This window comes from Chrysochloris asiatica, unplaced genomic scaffold, assembly GCF_000296735.1.
Source record: "Chrysochloris asiatica unplaced genomic scaffold, ChrAsi1.0 scaffold00084, whole genome shotgun sequence".
NCBI classification, from domain to species: Eukaryota; Metazoa; Chordata; class Mammalia; order Afrosoricida; family Chrysochloridae; genus Chrysochloris; species Chrysochloris asiatica.
This window is the reverse complement of record NW_006408602.1, coordinates 9,380,110-9,406,238: the sequence shown is the minus strand read 5'-3', so window position 1 is coordinate 9,406,238 and position 26,129 is coordinate 9,380,110. Positions and strand designations below refer to the sequence as shown.

Genomic DNA, 26,129 nt, shown 5'->3' with positions numbered 1-26,129 from the left:
AATAGATATGAAATAGGATGAACTTTGCTGTCAAGGTCTCCTAGATAAGACATGAGATAAGATATACAATATGTATATATGAATGAGTTATATGAGTTCATTCAAGGCAAAAACATCTCTTTGCAGAAAAAGGAACAGAAAATAGCTAATATTTATTGAGGACTTGCTATAAACAGATACTATATGGTGCTCTGGTAGCGTAGTGGTTATGAATCGGGCTGCGAACCTCAGGGTCAGCAGTTCGAAACTACCAGCTGTTCCGCGGGAGAAAGATGAGGCGTTCTGCTCCCATAAAGATTTATAGCCTCGGAAACCCTGTACAGGGTCGTTATTAATCGGAACCAACTCCACGGCACATAACAACAACAACAACAATATGGTGTCCTGGTGTGAAACTATGGAATAAGCACTAGACTGCTAACCACAAGGTTGCCAATTCAAACCACAGGGTCATTATGAGTCACATTCGACTTGATGGCATTTAACAACATGTGAAGTACCATGGCCTCTTTGGTTACCTATTCTATATTTGTTTTGATTTGGGACCATAGTGCATCTAACCATAAAAACTCAGTTCCTCAGTTTTGTTTTGTTTTTTGCCATTCTGACATAGACCTGGCCAATGAAAATCTAAAGGGCAGAATTTCCAGGAACTCTATTGTTTTCTTTTTTAAAATATAAATAATGACAGCTTCAACTGGCATGTGCTTTTTGCTCTTTGTTCTCTCTCTCTTTTCTTGAATTCAGTAGTAATGCCTGACAATACAGCCACCTTTTTGTGACCATGAAACCATGGGCTAGCTTGACCAGGCAGGAAAATACAGGAGTCCTGTTTTTTTCTGTCATCCTAGGATGCTTAATATACCTTTTGTGAGAAAAACAAACCCCACACCTGTTTGAAGTACTTTGTAACAGGCGAACTTAACTAATAATATACACATTCTCTCAGTTGTTCCTTAGGGCAGCCATATGAGGGATGTATTTTAGGTGTATAGATGAGGATTATAGAAGTGAACTGAATAGTTTTCCCAAGATCATTATGCTAGCCAGGATTTGAACAGAGTTCATGGATATAATTCACCAGACATATGGCACTTTGGAAACTTGGGAGATTAATTTCAGCTGGAGTTTGTGGGAAAGCTTTTGTGTAGATGTGGACTTTTAGTTGGATCTTATAGAATGGCCATAATTTTGACATATGGAGAAGAAGGAGATGAATATGGGAGAATTTGTTGTTGTTAAGTGCCATCGAGACAGTTCTGACTCATAGCGACCCTATATAGAGGTCCCAGGAGTGGCTGGTAGGTTTGATCCACCAACCTTGTGGTTAGCAGTCCTGTGGTTATCATACATTGCCACACTAAGACTCCAGTTAAGGTAGAGAAAAAACAAATTCTGTCTGAATGTGGAGAACAGTGAGCTACTGGCTAGTAAGGTTGCATGGCTAGAAATAAGCTTTAAAAAGTAGGAAGGGGCAACCTCATGAGAGTTTCTGAATGTAAGATAAAAAATTCAACCACATTCTTACATTTGCACCTGATTTAATAGAAAATTATTGAATTCTAAACAGCAGTGCTCAGCTGGAGCACTTCAGGAATACTTATGAACATTTCCCAACATGATATTTATAAGTATTCCTGAAGTGCTCCGGCTATCAGGAATATCCTACTATCTTTACTTGAATTAATTTATTTTTCTCTGTAAAAAATAAACTTGCCACAAGTAAATTTAGAAAATCTTTTCGCCTTAAACATGGGCGCCACCTTGTGGACCAAAAATCCTGGGCCTAGTGGTTTTGAAACAAAAAGTAAATGCAAGGCAGTTTCGCGTAGTTAGATTTTATGTCTCACATTCTATCTGTAAGTCTCTCAAGAAAAACGTCATGCAGAAGGTTCAACAGTTCTTGAAGATTTGATCATTTAAATTTTATTTCTGCTGTATTCAATTTGCTTGACAGTTAATAAGTTGTAAATTATATTTATTTGTCACTTTGCTATACTACGCAGAAAAAATAATTTAAAAGAAAGTATAAAGAAAGAAAATGTGTTAATTTTTCAATATTCTTATAAAAGATGTTTTTGTTGATGTTAGCTGCTGTCAAGTGGATTGTTACTCATTGTGACCCCTTGTGTGCTGAGTAGAACTGTTTCTTAAGAGTTTTCAAAGCTGTGACCTTTTGGAAGCAAATTCCCAGGCCTTTCTTCTAAGGTGCCATTGAGTAGTACTACCACCTTTCAGCAAGCAGCTGAGCACGTAACCGTTTATACTACCCACCGACTCCAAAAATGGAGCGCTCGTAGCGTAGTGGTTACCAATTGAACTGTGAACCTCAAGGTCAGCAGTTTGAAACTACCAGCTTTTCCGCCTGAGAAAGAGGAGGCTTTCAGCTCCCTTAAAGATTTACAGCCTCGGAAACCCTGTACAAGGTCGCTATAAGTCGAAATCGACTCCACGGCACATAACCACCAAAAATGTTATTTGTTGTTAATTGTCATTGAGTCGGTTCTGACTCATAGTGACCCCTGTATAGGGCTTCCGAGGAGCAGCTGGTGAATTTGAACTACCAACCTTGCAGTTCAAACCTACAGTGCGATCCAGTGCTTATCTTACGCCACACCAGGACTCCAGAAAATGATATTGTTGTTGTTGTTAAGTGCTGTTAAATTGGTTCCCACCCATAACGACCCTGTATAGGGGTTTCCGAGGAGTGACTGGTGAGCTTGAACTGTTGACCTTATGATTCAAACTGACTCTACAGCCCAGCGCATTAACCCACGGTGCCATACCAGGACTCCAGAAAATGATATTAGACTACTTTTAATTTGCAATTGCCTGAGTGCTTATGATGTGTGTATGTGTGTTGAGTAAAGATCTTAATTGTCTGCCTTTGTGATCATCAGTCAACATTCTCCATAAACCCAGGAATACGTAATTTAAAAGCTTCTTAAGACAAGAAAATAAGAAGATAGCCTTGAAGAGTTGAAGATACAAAATTTTCTGAAGATGCCAATTCAACTGCTTCAAAGGCACACTCCGACTTGCTGTGGCTATTTAAGATGGCTCTTGTCTGCAGTGAATCTAAGAACCAAGCTAAAAGGAAGAGGGCAAATAAAGAGAAGAAAAAACAACACAAAAATTGACAGGGTGGGTGAAAGATGATGTGTGAGAATGAGCTGGAAAAGGAAGGTCTGGGAAGCCTTGGGGTGGCTTGTGCTGTCCCTGCACCCCCAGAGCCTGTCCAGGTGTGCTCTGGGCTTTGACCAAGATGACTTACCTCATCCTGCTCTGTGCATAATCTCATCTGAAGTCCACACCCCTCCTTCATGAAGGCCACAAGTCCGGCCCCAATACAGTGCTGGAAGTAGGAGCCCCAGAGGTATTCTGGTTCGGAGGGACTTCCTTAGAGATCGTGCATATTCAATTGTCACGAACTATGTACCTGTAGTCCTAGTGTGGCACTGAACTGCTAACCGCAATGGACTACTGACTGCAAGATTGGCGATTCAATCCCACCAGCAGTTCTCAGGCATCTTATATAGGATCACAACAAATTGGAACTGAATCAATGGCACTTCTATCTGGATTGGTGGGCAGTGGACATATTTGGACAGAGTATTCAAGAGATGACAGCTAACATCAGGGCAATTAGACAATTTCCAATTTTTAAAAAAAGATTGAATCTTTTTTGTCTTTGCAAAGGTGCTCTATTTTATTATTATTACTTAAATGCAAATTGTTATGTTGTTTTTGTTAAGTACCATAGAGTCGGTTCTGACTCATATTGACCCTGTACAGGGTTTCCGAGGCTGTAAATCTTTATGGGAGCAGACAGCCTCATCTTTCTCCTGTGAAATAGCTGGTAGCTTCGAACTTCCAACCTTGAAGTTAGCAGCCTGATTCATAACCACTATGCTACCAGGGCATACACTTAGATTTTTCATTTGATATAGCACAAATACTTTGCATATTTAATTTATTCTCCATTTGGTTTTTAATTTGTTTTGTTTTTTATTTTGCCTTTAAAACATATAAATTTGCTACTAGGTGATTCCACATACCCCTGATAATATTGAGGTATAGAAGAGAATTTCATTTTTTAGCTTTCAAAAAACTTTTCCGCTATCTCTCTCACCTCCACATTTTTTAATTTCACAAAATTCCTAATGCATACTGTATTTTCTGTATTTTACACCCAATCTTTTGCACAGGACACATGAGAACCTGCTGGATTATGCAAACCTGGACTTGGTCAGATACTATTCCCAACCTCTGCCTTGTATGTGTTTCTGGGCTTAGCTGTCTTTGGAGAGCTAGTAAACCTCTGAATGTCAGCTCTGTCTTGGTTTTCCTCTAGGTTTTATAGCCTCCGGGGATTCCATCCATAGCTTCTAAATCAGGAAGACCCTCAACCTTCTGTGGGTCTACAGCCTCAGGGCATTTCCACCGCATGGTGCCAGCACAGGCATTTTGTAGACTTCACTGGTCATTATATGCCATCAAGTTGAGGTGATTTTTGACTCATAGTGATCCCAGGTGATGAGTTTTTGTTGTTGTTTTAAGTGCTGTCGAGTCCGTTCTGACTCATAGTGACCCTGTATAGGGTTTCCTAGGAGTGGGGGGTGAACTTGAACTGCCGACCTTATGCTTCAAACCAACCTAGTAGTCCAGTGCTCCTGGTTGGATATTGATGTAACAATTCTCATTGGGCATCTTTAGAAAGATGTCACTTTCTATGGAAGGGATGGATCTTATTCCTATTACTTGGTAACATCATCCAGTGCCACCCTAACCAGTTCTTACACCAATCTGACCAAAGATGGTTGCAAAGTATCAGCCTTTGGTGGGTCAGCTGTGGACGTCTTCTCCTCACTTCATGTGACCTTGTCCTCTACAAACTCTGGAAGGGATGCCTGGGTCTGCCCCAGGTAATGAGGTTGCCATCTTCCCAGCTTGGTGGTAAGGTGTCATGTCCAACTCCTCAAGTGGTGAGAAGAAAATACTCCATTCAGATGGCCCTGTGGACTCTTGCCCCGCCTTAAACTGACTCCACGGCACATAACCACCACCACTATCATATATATTGTGCTTTTTGGCTGCCTTTGAGTCAGCCTCCGACTCATGCAAACAACAAAGCAAAATGCTGCCCAGTCTGCATCACCCAGATGGTCAGTTGCGGATCAGGTGGGTTTCATTAGCTGATTTTCAGAACTAGATTGCCAGGTCTTTCTTCCTAGTCTATCTTATTGTGGCATAAGCCTGTGCAGCATCATTGCAGTGCACAAGCTTCCACTGGTAGATGGGTGATGGCTGCACATGAGATGTATTGTCCAAGAAGGAGAGAATTCAACCAGCAAACCACCACTGTCTCCATATGTAATTTCATCACATGTAACTTGTGAGGAGACTGACTACCTCTGCTTATATTCCTGCTCGAGCACTAATTCTGCACAAAGTTTGTTAGAGCAAGCAGCCACCAATTCAGCAGAATTGAATTGAAAACACTCAAGCGCAAGTGGGGATTGCAAACACTGGTCCTGTTTCCATGAGCAAGAAGCAATGGTCCTGGTAGAGTTTCTTTTTCCAGACCCTTCCCTTTCAAGACATATAGCGATTCTCTGTACTAAAGTATCCTTCAGAAAAAGTTAGGGTATAATGAGAGGAGAAAATAAAACAAAACTACAGAAACAAAACAAATAAAACAACAATCCTGGTTTGGGGTTCGCACGTGGGTGTTTCTCCAAGTGAACCTGCTGGATGTGTTACACATGCTGTAGAATATTCATCTTGTCTCTCTGCGATATCTGCCTTTGTGTTTGGCATTACCGAGCCTCAGAGGTTATCATGAATGCCAGTTGTGTGAAATGAGCGCAACTGACGGGATTTAAAGGCTAAGACTAACCTTTCTAATCCATCTATTCCCCATACTCTGCCTTAGGCCATGCCTCTCCTGCATGAAAATACTACATCCTTGCTCCTGTGATGGGAGCTGCGCTAATTTCTTGAATGTCACTCAAAGCCTCCCTCCTTGAGGAGTTGGAGACATTCAGATTTCTTCTTCTGAGTCAATGGAAAAGGAGCTATAGAGAATTTTTACCATAAGAGGGAATGTTAGTGCTTTTTGCCACAGATGTTTTCATACTTCACTAGTTCAGAAATGTAATTTAGAGCCCTATTCCCTCATATGTTAAAATCTAATAACACTAATTCTGAGTTATTAAATATACAGAGAGAAATACATAGACAGATGTGTTGTTACTAGTTGCCGTTGAGTTAGCACCTTATGTATAACAGAACAAAGCCTGGTCTAGTGCCTCCATCCTCACACGTGTCGATACGCTTGAACGTCTTGTTGCAGCTGTTGTGTCTGTCCATCTTGGGGAGGATTCTAGACAATGCATCTCATGGAATAATTTATTATTAAATCCATCAATACTGAATGATAGCTATGTGGTGGACATTGTTCATTGTTTAGTTGTGTGCTGGGGACACAAAATAGACCAAGTTTCTGGTCTCCTGGCATTTATGTCCCAGTGAACACATTTATAATATGTCATGAGGTAATGTTATAGAGGAGAATGAAACTGAGTAAGGCAATAGAGAATGAGAGGTGATGAGGAGTTGGGCAGGTAGGGGAGGCCTATAGGTTAGATGACATTTCTGTTGTTATGTGTTGACATGGTAGAATTGGGATAGAAACATACTTGGTTGTAAGTGTTGGGGATCAAGAGTTTGGTTTGGGGCATGTTCAATTTGAGATTATCATTAGCCATCCAAGCGGAGACATTGAGTAGACAGTCGAAGGTAAGACTCTGGAGTTCAGGGGGTGGGGGTAGGAATTGGAGAACAAATCCAGATACTATCAATGTGTAGATCATTCTGAAGACACAGAGTGAGAGTAGAGCAAGAAGAAAAGAGAAGAGGTCTGAGAACTGGGCTCTGGGGATCTCCAAAGTTTAATGATGAGAGAAAGCACAGAAATTGAATGGCTGATGGAGGGAGTGGAAAGAAAACCTAGAGGCAAGAAAATAAATTGTTCCAAGGAAGAGAGTCATCCACTTTGCTAGTTGCTGTGGGGTTGTTAAGATTAAATATGGAGGAATAGCCACTGGTTTTGGAAATGTGGAGGTCACTGGCAATGCAGACATGAGCAGTTTTAGTGGAAGAATGGGAACAAAGTGCGGCAGGAGCAATTCAAGGGAGACCAGAGTGGGGTCAGTGCATATGGGTAAGTTTTCTGAGGACTTTTTCTATGAGTCAGAGCATGAAGGGAGCTGGAGGGAGCTATGGAATCAAGGGTAAGATTTTTATTTCTTGACATTTGCCTATGTGTTTGCTGAAAGGAACTGTAGAAAGAGAAAAGTTGATGATTCAGACCAAGAAGGGCAACCGCAAGGACACAGGGTTGGAGTGTAGTATACAAATGGAGTGCAGGGGTAAGCAAGATGTATAGATCAAGGTATAGGTAGGTGGGTTGGTAGATTTGGTGGTGGGAGCCTTTAGAAGATCATGAGGAGAGAGAAGAGGAACTGAAAGTTTGAGTAGAAAAGAGAATTTGAGAAGTGGTAGAGTGAATGACTAAGTGGGTGGCTCTCACACTTCCCTAGGCTTCAGAACCACCTGGAAGACTTGGTAAAACACAATTTCTGAGTCAGTAGGTCTGGTGAGGGCCTTCTCTTTTTCTCTCAGTTTTCTCCAGAATTCACAGTTTTCTCCAGTTCTCAGGTTATGCTGATGCTGTTGGTGTAGAGACCTCATTTTGGGAATCACTGGGCTTGAGGAATAGAGTAGGATGCCTGGGGGACCAGAACAGTCCTTTGTAGACCTGGCAATCATGCATTTAAAGTGCACTTTGTCCACAGGGTTGTGTGATTTTCATGTGCAGTCGCTCAAAAGCTGTCAAAAGTAGGTAAATACTTGAATTTAACCCCCCCCCCCAAAAAAAACACTAAGAATCAATGTCACCAGGATAACTATGAGGGTTTGTTTGCTTTCATTTTAAATAGAAAGGACTAGAGAGCCTCAGATTGAGAAAAACAAAATTTATGGTAAAAGTTAACTGTTGTTAGGGTTTAGAAGTGAAAAACGAGTAACAATCCCCACTGGTTTCATACTGCAAAAAGACCCAGACACCCCTTTCTCTAAAACACCTGACAACCATACTATTTTTATGATCTACCAAAGAGCAAAGTTCTGGAATAGACTTTGAAAAAACTAATATGTGATGTTTTTATATATTTCACAAAGGTTGACGCAGTTTGTGAAAATAGCTACATTGGATTTTAAGACGTATAAGTATTTATATTGTTCTTTGGAAAGTCTTTGTACATATTACCTACCGCAAATACTTGGTTCAGTGCAGAGTTTGAACATGGGGAATGAGACTTAGTCACTGCAGTAAGGAGAGTGCGCTAGTGTTAGCGTGAGCACCTCGGCGCATTAATCTGAAAAGAAAGAAAAGACCTGACTTCTACTTTAAGGAGCTGTACCTGTTCAAAGAGAGTAAGCAGAAATTTAAATATAGTATACTATATTTATATGCTTAGCAGCATTGTATCAATCTGTGATGTAATGGATAGTTTTCTTTTTATTAAAACCAAAACAGATTTTGCTGGAGCCAGGCGCGATCCAGGATGTGTTAGCTGCTGGCAGTCACCTGCAGCTGTTGGAGCTTCTCAATCTATGTTCACATTATCTAATCCAGGTATGTGAGTTTATGTCCTGCTAGTATATCTACCTCATTCTTTCTCCTGCAGTCATAAGCTATAGCCTACCAGCCGGAGCCCAGTAAGGTAAAATGCAAGCCTTACCCACTTGGAGACGCTCTGCTCTGTGGTGTTTCCATTAGCCTAAAACACAGCTGAGAGCCAAGAGGGCAGCTGCAGCTTCCTGTCCTGTCCCGGAAGTGCACATTTTCCCCACGCTTCCTATACTCTGGGGCAGGTCCTGCTCTGAGAAAGGTACTAAGTAGTTTTTCTGACTGAAGAAATAAGCATAAATGCATGAAAAGTTGGATAATTATACAAAATGTACGTCATAGTCATATATAATCAGTTACCACATGAATATCTCCAGCAGTAAATGTTGAAGAAGTGATGAGTGACTTGGGACAGGAAAGGAAAGTCCCATACGCTGAACGCCTTCCGAGCATTTTCAGTTGGTTCATGTTCAGTCCTCACAACAACTTTGTACATTTTTATAGATGAAAAATCAGAGTCTCAAAAGGCTCCAACTTGCCCAAGGTGATATACCTGGTGAATGGCAAACCTTCTGATTCCAGAGAGCTTTTTTTGCTCAAAAACAAAAACAAAAAAATGTCAGGCAGGAAGATGTGGGATATTTTAGGCAATTCTCATATTTTATACATACAAGAACTGCTGTCGAGTTGATTTCAATCCATAGTGGCCCTGTGTTGTTGTTAAGTGCAATCAAGTCGATTCTGATTCATAGCAACACTTCATAGGGTTTCTAAGGAGCTGCTGATAGGTTTGAACTGCTGACCTTGTGGTTGTTGTTAAGTGCCATCGAATTGGTTCTGATTTATAGCCAACTGAACAGGGTTTCCGAGGAGCGGTTGGTGGGTTAGCAGTCCAACAGAGTAAAACTGTACCATAGGGTTTCTGAGACTGTCTGTATGGAAGTAAGGCAGCATCCTCTTTCTTCCAGGGAGTAACTGGTGAGTTCCAATCACCAACTTTTTCATTGGCAACCCAGTGCTGAGCCCACTGTGCCACTGGGGCTCCTTATTACATAGATAGTTAAGAACTAATTTCCTTTTTTTAATAATCCTTCCATTTCCCAAACTAGCATGACTGATTTGCCTGCATTGGTAGCATTATGACAGTAAGAATAAATTTGGAAAAAGAAATGAATTTACCCGATATCATGTTATTCTTGTGTATGTGACATTATATTAGAGATTTTTAAAACATACAATTTTTCCTTCCTAATCATCCCCTGTAATTCTAAATGTACCTTTCTATTATCCATTCCCTTTTGGTAGTGTTTTGTGGCTTACAAAGCTCTTTCTCATGTATCATCATTTTATTCAATCATTCCAGCAACTCTGGGGACCCCAGTGCTTTCCAGGGAGGCAGTGACAAGAATGTCAGCTCCATTCACCCAAATAGCAATTCAAATACAGTATATGAGATGTGTGTCATTATCTAGCACATTTCATCTAAGAGTAAATGTTTAGCTATTTTTGCCTGATTTTCATTTCTTTCTTCATCAATATTGTTGGATGGTAGGGGAAATCTGTCTTTGATCCCTTACTGCAGGTAGCAAATGGAAATAGCATACAAAGGTTACAAGACTTCAAAGGTGGGTATTTGACTTGTGAAATTGAAATTACTTTTATTTGACATTTCTGCATCAAATATTACAGCTGTAAGCACCATCCGTCCCCTGATTCACTTTTTCCATGGCAGCTAATAATCAGTGGTAGATGTTGACATAAGTTTGCTTACAGTGTTAATTATTGTGATGTGTAATAAAAGTGCTGTGTGTGTGTGTGTGTACCCACACCTACAATTTTCGATAAGTGAGAAGTCTAGATGAAAATCAAAAGCTCATGGGTATTTTTCCCAGACCCCACTGGATTAAATTGTTGAGATACTAAATGACTTGTGCACTTTGGAATTTAACTCTTGCAATATGTTATTTTTGCAACTTGTGAAATATGTTTTATGGGTGGCTGTTATTATTGAGACTGATTGAACAATAGTTGAAACCTTGACTTTCTTTTTACCTGCATGTTTTCCTTTTCTTGTCTTACGTGTATTTACTTTTCCTTCTTACTTGTGATTTTTGCAAGATGTTCAAGTTATGGAAGGAAACTTTAACGAAAGAAGAACCAAAGCCATGTCTATGTAGGAGCTTCTATTGCTTCTGTCTTTTAAGAATACATTCCATGCCTTTCTCTCAGGATTATTAAACCCTCGAACTGGATCAGGCTGCTTTAGTATTTTGACAAGCTTTTATTTACTATTTTTTAGTAGTATTACTCAGTTTATTTTTAGTTTCATATTGGACCTTTTGGTTCAGTAACTAAAAATAAAATTTTGTTGGAATATAAAACATCCCGAACTTAAAGTTTACCAATCAACATAGACTCACATCATCTCCCTCCTTGTTTGGTACATTATCCAGCTGGGAGTTTCTATAGCCGTTCTCCACACTAAGATGTCTGATATTGTTCTGTTGTTTTCAACTTCACATTATTTCTTTGGTTTCTCTGCCAGAAGGAGGAAGGGTACCAGTACCAGGTGCTGCCAAGCTGATTCCAGGTGGTGTCAACCCCATGTGTATCAGAGTAGACTGTGCACCATAGAGTTTTTCAGTGGCTGATTTTTCAGAAATAGATTGCCGAGCTTTTCTTCTGAGATGCCTCTAGGTGGATTCAAACCTCCAAACCTTCAGTGAGCATGTTACTTATTTGCACTGCTGGCCCTGACCATAATATTTCCTAGTGGTTATGAGTCAGACTGCTAATCTCAAGGTCAGTAGTTCGAAACTACCAGTGGTTCTATGAGAGAAAGTTGAGTTTTTCTGCTCCCATAAACATTTACAGCCTCAGAAACCGTATACAAGGTCACTGTAAGTGGGAACCAACTCCATGGCACACCACCACCACCATTGTCTTTCAGTATGCTCACTGCCCTGGTAGCATAGTGCATTACAAGCTGGGCTGCCAACTGCTATTAGTTGCTTCTGGAGAGAAAGATGAGGCTTTCTGCTTCCATAGAAATGTACAGCCTCAGAAACCCTACACAGCATAACCTGGGAACTGTAGAAAACTGTGAATTCTGAAGGTCCTCACCAGACCTACTGACTCAGAAATGGTGTTTTAACAATGCTTCCAGGTGATTCCGATGCCCAGGGAAGTGTGAGAGCCATTCACTTAGTCTTTCACTCCACCACTTCTCAAGTTCTCCTTTCTCCTCAATATTCCAGCTCCTCCTACCTCTCCTCACTCATAGTGATCCTATAGGACAGAGTAGAATTGCTCCTTTAGGTTTCCAAGACTATAAATCTTTACAAGGACAGCCTCATCTTTCTTCTGTGGTAAAGTTAGTGGGTTTGAACTTCTGACCTTGCAGTTAGCAACCTGTTGCTTAGCCTGCAGCACCACCAGGGATCCTGTTGTCTTTCAGTGCTCATTATAAAATGTGAGCAAGTAGTATCCCCTTGTTGGAAGCTCCTTGAGCCTCCCCTGCCACTGTCCTTAGCCTTGGCCAGAAGCTCCTCTATACACGTATAAATGCTGCCTCTGCTGAAGCTGGCCTTTGTATAGTATCTACTGAAAATCATGCAGGAAGAAGCATACGCTTAAAAAAACTTTATCGCATTGTCTACCTCCTCTGCACTGCGAACCGCAAGGTCTGCGGTTTGAGCCTGCCAGTCACTCCGTGGGAGAAAGATGAGGCTTTGTGCTCCCACAAAGTTTTAAAGCATCAGAAACCCTATACAGGGTGGCTATGAATTGGAACCGACTCTACAGCACTTAACAACAGCAGCAACTCCCAATAGTATATTTTATTGTTGGATTTACAAGTGTTCTTTCTGTGCTCCAAGTATCACATTTTTTATTATTATCTGAATTTAAATGCACTGAGAAGAAAACAAACATTAATCAGAACTCAAGTAGAGGAAGGTAAAGAAATTGGATACAGGAAGCAAGTGTAAACTGCTACAATTTGATGAACTTGACCTTTACTTTTGTATGTAATAGCTCAAAATACCACCTGAGAGGGAAGGAGTCTTCACATCAAGGATCACGCTTATCCCCTTAGTACACAGTGTTGATAGGGATGGACATCTTAGACATTGGCTATCTAAAATGGGGCAGGGGAGAGTGTACTATAAAGGCACAAAGTGGCTGGCTTACAAGCTTTCAAGAGGCAGTTTCGTTTGAGAGCAAGAGGGGGATGGTAGAATCCCCACTGAATAGTTTTCACTTTGTCTAGGTTGGTCTGGTGAAAGGAGACAGGGATAAGATTCTTTGATTCAATAGTGAGTAATTGTTAATCATGACTCATTGCGATTGTCACAACTGTAAAGGTGTGTAACAAAAAGTGGGGAGTGGTTAATCTTACATTCCAGGAACAGAGGACCCTAGGACCATCAAGAGGAAAGAGGATGAGAGGAGTGTGGGATCCTAACCAGAGAAGCAGTGACACCAGAGATGGAGACAGAGATGATGTTATGGGAGAGAGAGAGCAGCTGAGGACTCGAGACTCATTGAAAGAGAAAGGCTGTGTGCTGGTGGGCAGGAAGCTGGCTTGCAAAATATGCCCTTTGGTTGTTTGAACGATTAGAGATTCCTGTGTGTTTTTTGTACATCAAAAATAAAAAGAGGTAATAGAGGCAAATACTGTTAATCAATGGTGCACGGTTGTTGTTGTTGTTGTTATTGTGAAGTGCCGCCGAGTCGGTTCCAACCCATAGCGACCCTGTATAGGGTTTCCGAGGAGCAGCTGGTGAGCTTGAACCGCTGACCTTGCAGTTCAAAAGGCTTTGCAGTCTGGCACATTAACCCACAGCACCACACCAGGACTCTGGCGCACCGAGGGGATATTAATCATTGCAGTGAAACAAAATACAATTGGTTGAATGCAAAACTGATGTTCTGCCATGTAAACTATCACTCAATTCATAATAAAAGCTTTTAAAAAAAAAAAAAAGTACTTGGAAAATGAAATGAAAAGAAAATGGGATTTTTTCCATAAACTTTTTGAAGCCCCCTCGTGTTGTTCCCTCCTGGAGAAGCTTGTAAGATCAGGAGATAATTATGTACAACATCTAGGGAGATGACAGAATTCACGATCTTGTACTCCCAAATCATTGTGCATACCACGTAGTGTTCAAGGCCCTGAGGTCCCAAAAGATACACCCAAATTCTAAATCTAACCCTTAAAAGCTGTGTAAATGTGGACAAATTCATTAAACTAGCAATCCTTACTTTCTTCTTTCTTACACTAGAAAATAATGACTACCTTCCAAATTATCTACAGGGAAGACTTAAGACAATTCATTCAAAATACTTAACAGTGTATAAGGCATTTTCACTGTTAGATTTGTATGAAACTTTACTTCAATAATTCTGTCATGTATTTAGAACTATTCAAATTATTTTTTAAATGTTTCTGATAACTTTTTAAGGACATCATTTTATCCATTACATAAGATAATAAAGGGTCAAACACTAATAAAAAGAAAACAAACATTATGAAGATCTTTTGTTGGTGTTTCTAATAAAACGACCCAAGTGGTGAATGAATACTTTAATAGACGTAGACTTGTAGTATCTATTCCTAGGCAGCAGGTGGCAGTGTGAATCCACCAGAATTCAGTAGTTAATTTAAAGGAAAAATCAGGGGGGAAAAAATGGAAAGAAAAATTATTTATTTTGTTCCATATTAGTCTTCTGACCTAATCAGTAAAAAAGTCATTATTCACACCACACTGGGCAATATGCATTGTAATTTTTAACAAATAATAGGAAACTGTTAATGTGCTCACAGGAAATACAGTTTTGTCTTGGGCTGCTGTGGTCATTTATCACGGCACTTTGTGAAATCACTCATTTGTTGTAATTTGAATGTAAATGACTCTAAGGTTTTACAAATAAGGTGACAGACTCACATAAATGTAATTGCAGGGTTCATCTCCCTCTTTTTATATATCACTCATTAGGTTATGAATTAAATACATCGTATTAAACCAGGGGCATGTCCAATGATGATATTGTAATGGCAAATTACTCTATGCTATTAGAGGTGTATTTTTTATTCATGGACATTAATTTGTCATTAAGCGGCATTAGTTTAGCACTTTTATGTGAAAGACGTGACCTGAAAGAGGAGACGTGCTGGTGTGATGTGAGAGGCAAGGAACACAAGTGCTATATCCAGGTGGAGTGTTTTATCTCTGTACAGAAAATAGGGGCAGGGGGGCCATTTGACTTTTTAAAAACATTATTATTATTCGTTATGTTTTCTACTTTTACAAGCATGTAAAATCACTTCCCCAGATTGAAGGTGTTTTTCTGTTTGCCATGTGCACATTTGGATCATCCAGTAAAGCAAAGCCCAAACTCTTAGTGTTAATCACGCAGAAGCAGGGAACGTACAGTGAGCAGGAGGGTGGAATCGGTTTCCGGCCCTAAATCTCCCTCTGTGACTGATGCTTATTAGTCATCCCTTGTCTTCATTTAGTTTTACACTAAATGGGTTACAGTGAGAATTAGTCATTCTCTCTCTTCAGTGAAAGTACAAAGGTTTAAAGAATGTTAATCTCTCATGAGGAGTCCTGGTGTGGCGCTCTAGCATAAGCACTAGAAAGCAAGGTCGGTTTGAACAGCAAGGTAGGTGGTTTGAACTCACCAGCCGCTCCTGGAGTCACTATGAGTTAGATGAGATTTGACAGCACTTAACAACAACAACAACATCCTCTCATGAGGGTATTAGGAAGAATTCTGGGTAATTTTACTCCTTTAAAATTAAAAAAAAAAAGTTTTTATTTGCATAAATAGTAGTTTGTTGTTTACTAAAGTTTTCCATTTTTACTTTTAACTTTGAGATACACTTGATCTTTGAAATAGGTGCACAGAAGCTGAAAGTAACTAGTCTACATTCTGCATTCTATTCTACAGGGCTCTTTATGGTTGAAAAATGTCTTACACATCCCAGTTACACTGCAGGTCACGAGGTCAGGGGTCATGCTTTCCACCTCTATGGCTTCCTTCACTTAGCACTGCACATAGTTCAATCAGCATTTATAAACTGAGGGGACGGATGGTACTGCCATTAGTTATCACTTCTTGTTAGATCTTGAAATTCTATGATCTTACAGGAAAAGCATATCAAGAAGTCAGTCTTCTACTAGTTTTGCCCATTGATAGATTTTTTTTTTTAATTAAAAAAAAAAAAATTCCCTGGAGATTGTATTTGGCATTGAAGATCTTATGTACTTCACGATATTATAATAAGTGATCCTTTTCAAACCGATACTACAAAAAACTGTTAGCTTATCTTTTCTAAAGACTATATTTTGGTAATTTTAATGATTAAACTAACAGCCTATCTTAAATACATCATAAATAGTGGGTGTTCAAATAGTGGGTGTTCAAAATAGTAGGTGTTCACACCTATGCCTCCTCCCCATCCTTTTGAAGGTATCATCAAAAGGACCCGATGTTGTTGTTGTGAGTGGAATCAGTTCTAACTCATAGAGACCCTATGTAGACTTTCCAAGGAGCAGCTTTGTAAGTTTGAACCACCTACCTTGCAGTTCAAACCAACCTTGTGGTCCAATGCTTATCCTACAGCACAACACCAGGACTCCATAGGGACCCTATAGGACAGCAGATCTGACCCATAGGGTTTCCAAGGTTATAAATCTTTTACAAAAGCAGAGTGCCTCATCTTTGCCACAGAGTAACCAGTAGGCTTGAATCACTGCCTTTTCGGTTAGCAACCTATCACTTAGCCCACTGAGCCTCCAAGGTTCCTAATGGGTGTTCAGAAGAGAATATTTATTTACAAGGTTAAGAAGTTACAGCTTATGTTCATTCTTCTCCAACATTGGCTTTTTTTTTTTTTTTTTTTCACATTGTTGTTATTGTTAAGTGTCATTGAGTCAATTCCAACTGATAGTAACCCTGTATAGAGTTTCTGAGAAGCGGCTGGTGGATTTGAACTGCCGATCTTGTGGGTTGAAGTTCAGTGCTGATCCTACGGCACCACAGCAGGAGTTAATTCATATAGTTACATTAATCAATCATTAATATTATAGGATATTATTATGTATTACTACTTGGAAATTGTTCATACGTGCTGTTGAGTAGGTTCTGACTCAGTGACACTGTATAGGGTTTCAGAGGATCAGCTGGTGGGTTTGAACCACTGATCATGTGGTTGGTAATCCAGTTATTTTCCTACTGCACCACTTCCAGGACTCCATTTAGGAATTGTTGTTGTTAAGTGCCATCGAGTTGGTTCCGATTCATAGCAACTCTGTATAGGTATTTCCAGGAGCAACTAGTGAGCTTAAACCACTGACCTTACAGTTCAAATCAACCTTGAAGTTGAGTACTTATCCTACAGCGCCACACCAGGAAATTATTATTGTTGTTAAGTGTCGCCAAGTCGGTTCTGACTCTTAGTGACCCAGTATAGGGTTTCCAAGGAGCGTCGGGTGAGCTTGAACTCCTATTTTGCAGTTCAAATAACTTTGCAGTCCAGCGCATTAACACACAGCATCACATGTTAAAAGAAAATTTGTTTCATTTGAAATACTCATCCTCCACCCACCCTCTATTTGCCATTATGTTTACCTTTAATTAAGTGTCTGTTCTCTTCTCTAGGGCCTTTAGACTTCTTATTCCGTAAGTTACCTCCTGTGATTCCTGTGGTTTCAGTCTCTTCTTCTCCAGATGCTTTTCTTTCCATTTACAAAGGGGACTAATTAAAGGGGACAACTTACTTCTTAGCTCATTACACATCTTTCTCTCCTTTCCTTCACTGCGAAACTTCCAGTATCTGCATTTCCTCACCTTCTATTCATTCTTCAACCAACTGAACTCAGTCCTCCAACTTCATCACTCCAGAAAACTGCTCCAACAGACATCACCAAAGCCTTCTAGTCGTCCAATGCAATGGGTTTTTATAGCATTTTAATGTGGCCGCTCGACAGTTTTTGACAGTTATCTCCATTCTTTCTTCTCTCCTCCCAGGCCTCTCTCCTAGTTCTCCTCCTATGACTTTTCAGTTCCTTAATAGGCTCCTGTCCCTGCATCTACTCCTTGAACATCCCTGGGGCTCTCTTCGCACACACCTCTGCCACCTCCCCATTCTTTTGAAGGTATCATCATCCTTTTAGTATCCCAACTCAGCAATTTAGTTTAATCTTTAGACTACTCCATGGACGCATAAATCCCTTCATATTTCACTGAGATAACTTCTTAAGTATCTTTCAAATATGAGGGGACTTGAAAAGGTTTGTGGAAAATGGAATTAAAAGATAAAGGAATGTTTTCACCAACTTGTTGAAGCTCCTTATATGCCTTCTCAAATATGCCTCCTTCTCTTTTTCCTCATTGTCATGGACATTATTCTGGTCTGGATTATTTCTCCTGGACATTAGCTCTCAACTATGCACCCTACCTGTCATTCTCTTCCCATGCTAATCACTACTTTATAATCTAAATTATTTCTCTGACACACAGAAAAATTCAGATCCCTAATATCTGAGCTGACTCCCCATCTGCTGGTTACAACCTGGTTTTCCAATGTTGTCCTTTCTGTTTCTTCTGTCCTTTGCGTGCCGTATTCTTACCGTAGTGTTGGCGTTAGTGGTGGTGGTTTTGTCCCATTGAGTCGGTTCTAAATCATTATGATCCTGCATAGGGTTTCTGAGGCTGTAAATCTTAATGGAAGAAGAAAGCCTCATCTTTCTCCTACAAAGTGGCTGGTAGATTTGAACCGCTGAACTTGCAGGCAGCGGTCCAACTCATAGGGTCAGTTTGAGTCAGAGACGACTCAACACCACTTAACAATGCTACTAGGACTCCTTTTCCTTACTGTAGCCTATGATTATTTGTTTTGCTATCTCATACTCATGTGAAAGTTGAACAGTAAATAAGGATTAATGCTTTTGAGTTATGGTTTTGAAGGAGAATACTGAAAGTGCCATGGGCTGCCCATAGAACCAACAAATCTGTGTTGGAAGAAGTGCAGCCAGAGTGCTCCTTGGAGGCCAAGATGGCCAAACATTGTCTCTCATACTTCAGACATATTGTCAAGAGGGACCAGTCGCTGGAGAAGGATATCATGTTTGGTAAGGTGGAGGGTCAGAGAAAAAGAGGAAGACCCCTAACGAGATGGATTGGCCAAATGGCAGCATCAATGGGCTCAAGCGTGGCAGCGATAGTGAGGTTGGCCCAGGATCGGGCAGTGTTCTGTTTTGCTGTGCATAAGGTCGCTATGAGTCAGCACCGACTTGATGGCACCTAACAACAACAAGGCCAACTGCCCAGTGAGGTTTACCTCTTGGGTATCCCACCAGTACCACATGGTCACATATCCTTTCTAAGTATAATTCCAAAACAGAAACCCAGGGGTTATCCTAGAATCTCCCATCTCTTTGTACTCCACATATACTCTATCACTCAGATCTTTCAACTCTACCTCCTTAACTTTTAATATCTATGCCCTTCCTATTTCTAATGTTGTTGTCAGGTGCTGTTGAATTGGTTCAGACTCAAAGGCACCTTATCTACAATAAAATAAAACATTACCCAGTGCTGCACCATCCTCACAACCATTGCCATGGCTGAGGCCATTGCTGCAGCTACTGGGTCTTCCCCTGTTTCTCTGACTCTCTGCTTTCCCAAGCATAATACCCTTCACCAGAGCTGGGTACCTCTGATAACCTGTTCAAAATACGTGAGATGAAATCTTGCCATCCTTCCTTCTCAGGAGCATGCTGGCTCTTTGTCTTCCAAGATACATTTGTTCACTCTTCTGACAGTCCATGTAATATTCAGTATTCTTCACTAACATCATACTTCAAAGGCATCAGTTCTTGTTCGGTTTTCTTTATTCGTTGTCCAGCTTTTGTGTGTGTATAAGGCAATTGAAAATCTCGTGGCTTGGGTTTGGTACACCTTATTCCTCAAAGTGACATCTTTGCTCTTTAACACTTTAAAGAGGTATCTCGCAGCAGATTTGCCCGGTATAATAAGTCATTTGATTTCTTGACTGCTACATCCATGGACATCATGCTTGGTAAAGTGGTGGCTCAGTGAAGAACAGGAAGACCCTCAGTGAAATGGATTGGCACAGTGGCAGCAGCAGTGGGCTCACGCGGAACAATGATTGTGAGGATGGTTCCGGACCTGGCAGTGTTTGCGTCTGTTGTGCGTAGAGTCACTTTGAGTCAGAGAGGTTCAACAGCACTTAACCAAAAACAACCACTTCCATGAGTGTTGATTACAGATCCAAATAAAATGAGATCCTTGACAATACCAGTCTTTTCTCCTTTTATCATGATGTTATTTAATGATTGAATTGTGAGGATTTTTGTTTTCTTTATATTGAGCTATGATCCATGCTGAAGGTTGTAGTTTTTTTACCTTCATTTGTAAGTGCTTCAAGTTCTCTTTGCTTCCAGCAAGGCTGTTGCATATTACAGGTTTTTAATAAGTCATCCTCCAATCATGATGCCGTGTTCTTCTTCATAGTATGCAGCATCTTGGATTATTTGCTTAGCACACAGATTGAATACATATGGTAAAAAGATACAACCCTGATGCACATCTTTCCTAATTTTAAGCCACGTAGTATCGCCTTGTTCTGTTGGAATGATTGCCTCTTGGGACAGATACAGGTTCTACATGAGCACAATTCAGTATTCTGAAATTTCCATTCTACTCAATATTTCCACAATTTGTTATGGTCCCCACAGATGATTTTGCATTGTCCTTAAACACTGGTAAACATTGTTCTGGTCTTCTTTGTTTCAGTCAAGATCCATCTGACATCAGCTGGGCTATCTTGTATTCTACATCCTCCCCTGAATACAACTTGAATATTTGGCAGTTCTCTGTCTGTGTACTGGTGCAACCATTTTTATACTCAACTTCAGCAAACTTTTACTTGAATTTGATGTTGATGAGATTATTTGATAAAGTTCCACATTCTGTTGTATCACCTTTCTTTGGAATGGGCACAAACATGGGTCTTTTCCAGTCAGTTGGCCAGGTAACTGTCTTTCAAATGTTTTGGCATAGATATGAGTGTTGGCAGTATTACATCCTTTTGTTAAAATGTCTCAGTTGGTATTCATTTTATTTCTAGAACCTTGTTTTTTGCCAATGCCTTCAGTGCAGCTTGGACTTTTACTGTCAATACCATTGGTCCTTGATCATATGCTACCTCTTAAAATAGCTTAACGTTGACCAATTCATTTAAATACAATGAATTTGTGTATTCATTTTCTTTTCTTTTGAGGCTTCCTGCATTGCTCAATATTTTGTCTATTGAATCTTTCAATATCACAACTTAGAGGTTTCATTTTTTTTCATTTCTTTCATCTTGACATTTGCCGAGCTTGTTTTTCCTTTATGGTTTTCTAACTCCACATTTCATTATAATACTTTACTTTGTCTTCTCAAGCCACCCTTTAAAATCTTCTGCTCAGCTCTTTTACTCCATTTCTTCCAGTCACTTCAGCTACTCTTACCTTCAAGAGCAGGTTTCAGAGTCTCTTATGGCATCCGTTTTGGTCTTTTCTTTCTTTCTTGTCTTTTTAATGACTTTTTGCTTTCTTCATGCATGATGTCCTTGGTGTCATCCCAGAACCGGTCTGTTTTTATTACCACTCTCTTAATTCAGATCGCCATTACTATTTCCTGTGCTAAAAAAACTTCCTGTTATCCATTGAACATATTTTCACGTTTTATCGGTCTAGTACCTCCTCCAAAATTCCATTGGATTGATTTTTTTTTTAAGGTTTTTTTAAACTAAAGATAAATGCTTTGTGATTGAAGCCTCTTTTTCCATAGATTAGTGTCCCTTGTGCATTGTCACCTTAAACAATCATTGTTGTTAAGTGCTGTTGAGTTGGTTCCAACTCATAGCAACTATGTACGGGGTTTCTGAGGAGCAGCTGGTGGGTTTGAACTACAGACCTTGTGGTTCGCAGCCAATGCTGATCCTATAGCGCCACACTGAGTCTACCTTTAAATACTACTTGACTCACTTGTTAACCCTCCTACCAGAGTTGCCTGTTCAATCATTCAATCCAATTGGAATTAAATTCCCTTCCTTTTTAATTATAGGCAGTCTTCTAGAGTACAGATTGTACCATATTGTTGTATTGATTTACTTATTTATCTCCCCATTCTGTTTCTCTGTACATACAGTCTAGTATAGATGCCTAGCACATCGGATGTGTTTAGTAATTATCTGTAGACTCTTGCAAGAATGAATGCTTTCCCTCTTCAGCATATGTTATTCCTTCTGCCTGGAAAATCATTCATATTTTTTGATGCTTAGGAAACTCCTATCAAGCACCAGATTTTATGTCAACTCTTCAGATTTCACTTTAGGCCTGGGGAGATGATGTGACATATAATGGAAATATTTCAATCCTTCCTAATGGAACATCATGTTTCCTCTCTGGTGACAGGTTTGGGATTGTGGTCAGAAGAAGGATAAGAGAAGAAATCTAGATTCTCAATTGCTTACGCACTGAAGGGAATCAGGCTTTCTTTTTCTTTTTTAATAAAAATGGGTTTTTTTGGTTGTTGTTGTTTTTAAGCTCATGCCTCTAAGTTCAGAAATGATAAACAGTGACTTGTGTCAGCTTTCACCCAGTGAGTTTTCCTTTGGAGTCTAACAGATGCAAGTTCATATCCCAGAGTGTGTGACCTTGAGTAAGTTGCGGAACCTCTTTGTCCCTCATTCCTCATCTATTAAATACAGACATGGTATCTTAATAAACAACACTGGATAATTAAATGACATCATGTATACAAAGCACCCAACATAGTATACCCCATATGATCGGTGCCCTAGAAGCCAAAGAAAATATCATTGGTGCTTCACTTATGAATTCCTCTAGTAGTTCCCCAGTTATCCTTCTAAATGCTCCCCAATCCTGTCCTCCCTCATTCCCAGATTGTCAGTGACTTTGCCACCTGCTTCTAATCAAAATATCAGACAAATCTGTAACTGAAAATTTTGTAAATAATTAACATTCTGAAAAATACATATTTTGCTCTCAGCCACTCCTTTATGATATTGTAGAAATGCTTATGTTATTTTTTAAATAATAATTAAATGGAACTCCACTTTCTCCTTACCTCTGAAATGGATAAACATCATACTGAAATTATATTAAAATCGTAAATAATAAATAGTAAAAAACAACGGTTTGATAAAGCACTATATTAAATGACATTGATGGTTTATAGATATAAGAACGGGCACCTACCATTCTTCCATAGCACTCTCTACTCAGCCAGGCTTGATTCTTTTTTACAGTGACCACACAGAATTCAGACACTGTACTCACAGTTAGGGGGTACTTTAGGGAAGTTAACAAATTGCAATGCAGAGTCAGAATAAGTTCAGGGCAGTTTTTTCAGTCAGCACAGCCTCTCCTCATTTGTGCCTGCAGGCAGGTTTCTCTCCTCAGCCCTGCTCAGGCAATGCTACAAAGCTCTTTTAGGGCTGCTGATAAATACCTAAAGGGCACTCCATTCCTCAAAGCAAAGGCACTAAACTCTAGCTCCATGGGTCAGCAAATGTAGGTCGCCTGTTAATTGCCTAGAGGTGCCCCATTCCACAAGTGAACCTTTTGCCCAAAGTCACTGAGCTTTACTTGCTTCCTGGACTGGGAAGCCCGCTGCTCTTTCTGGTGCTCTGGCTCTTGATTCTGCTGCTGGTGCTCTTCTTCCATTCCTCTGCCACATCTCTGCTGTCATAGCTTTTTGTCCCTGGGTCAGAGAGATTCAATGTGCAAGGGCCTCAGTATCCAAAGGACACACTCTACTCCTGGCTTCTCTTCTCGATGGTAGTGAGATTCCCACACCATCCCCTTCTGCTTCTGAGGTGGCTTGTTTTATATACAGCGGGATGGCAAAATTGACCAATCACAATTAGCTCTGTTAACACTCACTCCCAATTGAATCATATAATCCATCAGCATCTTCTCTCCCTTTTCTCACCCAAACCCAACAGGAAAAATTCATTTGATAGGAGTTTACCAAGACAACGACTTGAAGAGACATTATAATCCAATGCACTGCAGTAGGCAAGGTGTTTATTTCATTGTTTCCCCTAATCTTTCTGTAAATAAAATACCTCACCCTCACCCCATCCTTATATATAAAACCAAAACCAAACACACTACTATGGAATCAATTCTGACTCATAGTGACCCTATGCAGATTTTTTGAGTCTGTAAATCTCTACGGGAGCAGACAGTCTCATCTTGCTCCCAAAGAGCAACTGGTGGGTTTGAACTCCAAACCTTGAAGTTAGCAACCCAGCACCTAACCCACAGTGCCACTATGGTTCCTTATCCTTATATATAGAATACAAGAAACAATAGAAAAAATATTTCCTCCTTAGCTTGAGTGCATAAGGAGCCCTCGTAGCATAGTGAGTTACATGTTGTGCTGCTAGCTACAAGGTCAGCAGTTCAAGTCTACCAGCCATGCCACAGGAGAAAGATGAGGCTGTTTGCTCCCGTAAAGATTTACAGACTTGGAAGCTCTACACAGGGTCACTATGAGTCGGAACTACAAATTGGACTTATTTTAACATTCTCTGACTTAATGTGGTTGTATGTTGTTGTGTGCTGTCACTGTAACTCCAACTCATAGTCACCCCATGGGAAAGGATAGAATTGTCTTGGTTATAATCTTTGGAGAACCAGCTCACCATGTCTTCTCTTGCATAGGGAGAATATTACAGATAGAAACGCGTACAGTCTGTGGCTCTCAGGGTATGCCATGACAACTAGGTGAAAACTAAGGTCTGTTTCCATGAATGTTCCTGTGAGGGCTGCCTTGGAGAATTGGTCCCCACACCTACTCTTAAATATACTGCTTCTAAACACTTAAGCATAGGCACAAGATGGAATTAAACTGCTGGACTGGTGTTAGTCACAGACAAAAAGTCTTCAGCTTTCATACTCTACAGCACATTTTAGTACCTAATTGTTGCACCACTAGGGTTATATGTACCAGAACTGAGTAGCAAACTATATAAAAATTACTTATATGCACAACCATTCTGTTTTTAAAAATGTTAACCTGCTTTCGGCTTCCAAAGTGTCAGAAAGGAGCATTTTTGAAATTGTAGTTTTAAAATCCTAGTTGCCCAGTTATACTATTTTCAACTAAAAAATAATAAATACTTTAGTTTCCTCTATGCTGGGGCCGACTGCCGCATCCAACGATCAGCTAAACTCTGTGACCTGCACGGAGAGATAAAACTGGAGTAGGGGCGACGGGAGATTAGAAATAAAGAAAGACGCAAGACACAAAATGAGAATAAAGTTGGGCCTAGGTGGGACACAACACCCTGATGGAGTTACTGCAACTCTGATTTAGGTCCAGCCTGGTTATTGTATACACAAAATCAAAGGAGAGAGTTGGGGGCAGGGAAAAGAGTGCCAAAAACTTTTGGTGTATTGATGCAAGCAGTAAGTGGGACTTTATCAGAAGAATGTAGTTGCTAGGGAAACAGATAGGGCATCCAGATGTTTTTGAAGACTAAACTGAAGGCCATGGCTGCATACAAGAAAAGACTTTGCAAATTTCTTGTTCCCTGAAGCAGGCTTTGCAAGTTCCTCGGGGGACAGCCTGACCTGGGAGCAGCCGGATTTTTTGGACCACAACTGTTTCGTTACAGTCCTTTAGTTAAACTGCCCCCAAGTCTGAGACCTTTGGCTCAAATCGCTCCCAACACCACTATGTAGTTCCTAATTCAGTAGTAACCTCTTGATGTGCTGAACCAGCTTAAGTAAACTTTTATACAGCATTTTGTGGTACACAGTGACGGGCTAAAAACGTTAATTGTTGATGATGGCTATGTGTTTGGGTTTCCTTTCTAGTGCATTTTCAGCTTACTGGAGACTTTTTGAAGGAACAATATAAAATTATTCAGGAGCCTTAGAAATTATGCACACAATTGATTATGTAAATTAGTAACCTAATTGTTGAATTCCTCTGTTATACAGCACAAATGTGTTTAAATAAGCCTTCAAGACTCTAAGAATGCTGGTTTTTTCCTATTTATTTTTTAACTGCTGTTAATACTTTGTTTTATTTTAGTGCAAATTTCTATCAGTATATGAATATGTATTTTCATACACTTGTCCAGATAAATGTGTATATATATACATATTTATATATGCACATATACACAGAGTTGTTGTTGTTGTTAAGTACCATCTAATTGGTACCGACTCATAACAACCCTATGCGCAATAGAACGAAACACTGCCTAGTCCTGCACCAACCTCACAATCGTTGCTATATTTGAGCCCATTGCTGTTGCCATTATGCCATTCCATCTCATTGGGGGGGGTCTTCCTTTTTTTTCCCCAACCCT

At 40.0% G+C, this 26,129-nt stretch overlaps 1 protein-coding gene across 3 annotated transcripts in view; it reads left to right on the top strand.

Moving 5' to 3' along the window:
• Positions 1–26,129, top strand: part of KLHL32 (kelch-like family member 32) — a 358,168-nt gene that overhangs the window by 222,936 nt on the left and 109,103 nt on the right. For 2 of the 3 annotated variants that reach the window (XM_006865849.1, XM_006865848.1), the window contains one exon: positions 8,603–8,701. The exons of the other annotated variant lie outside the window; for it this stretch is intronic. In XM_006865849.1, the coding sequence (XP_006865911.1) occupies positions 8,603–8,701 (99 nt within the window). The remainder of the gene's footprint in view (positions 1–8,602; positions 8,702–26,129) is intronic. 3 annotated transcript variants of the gene reach the window in all.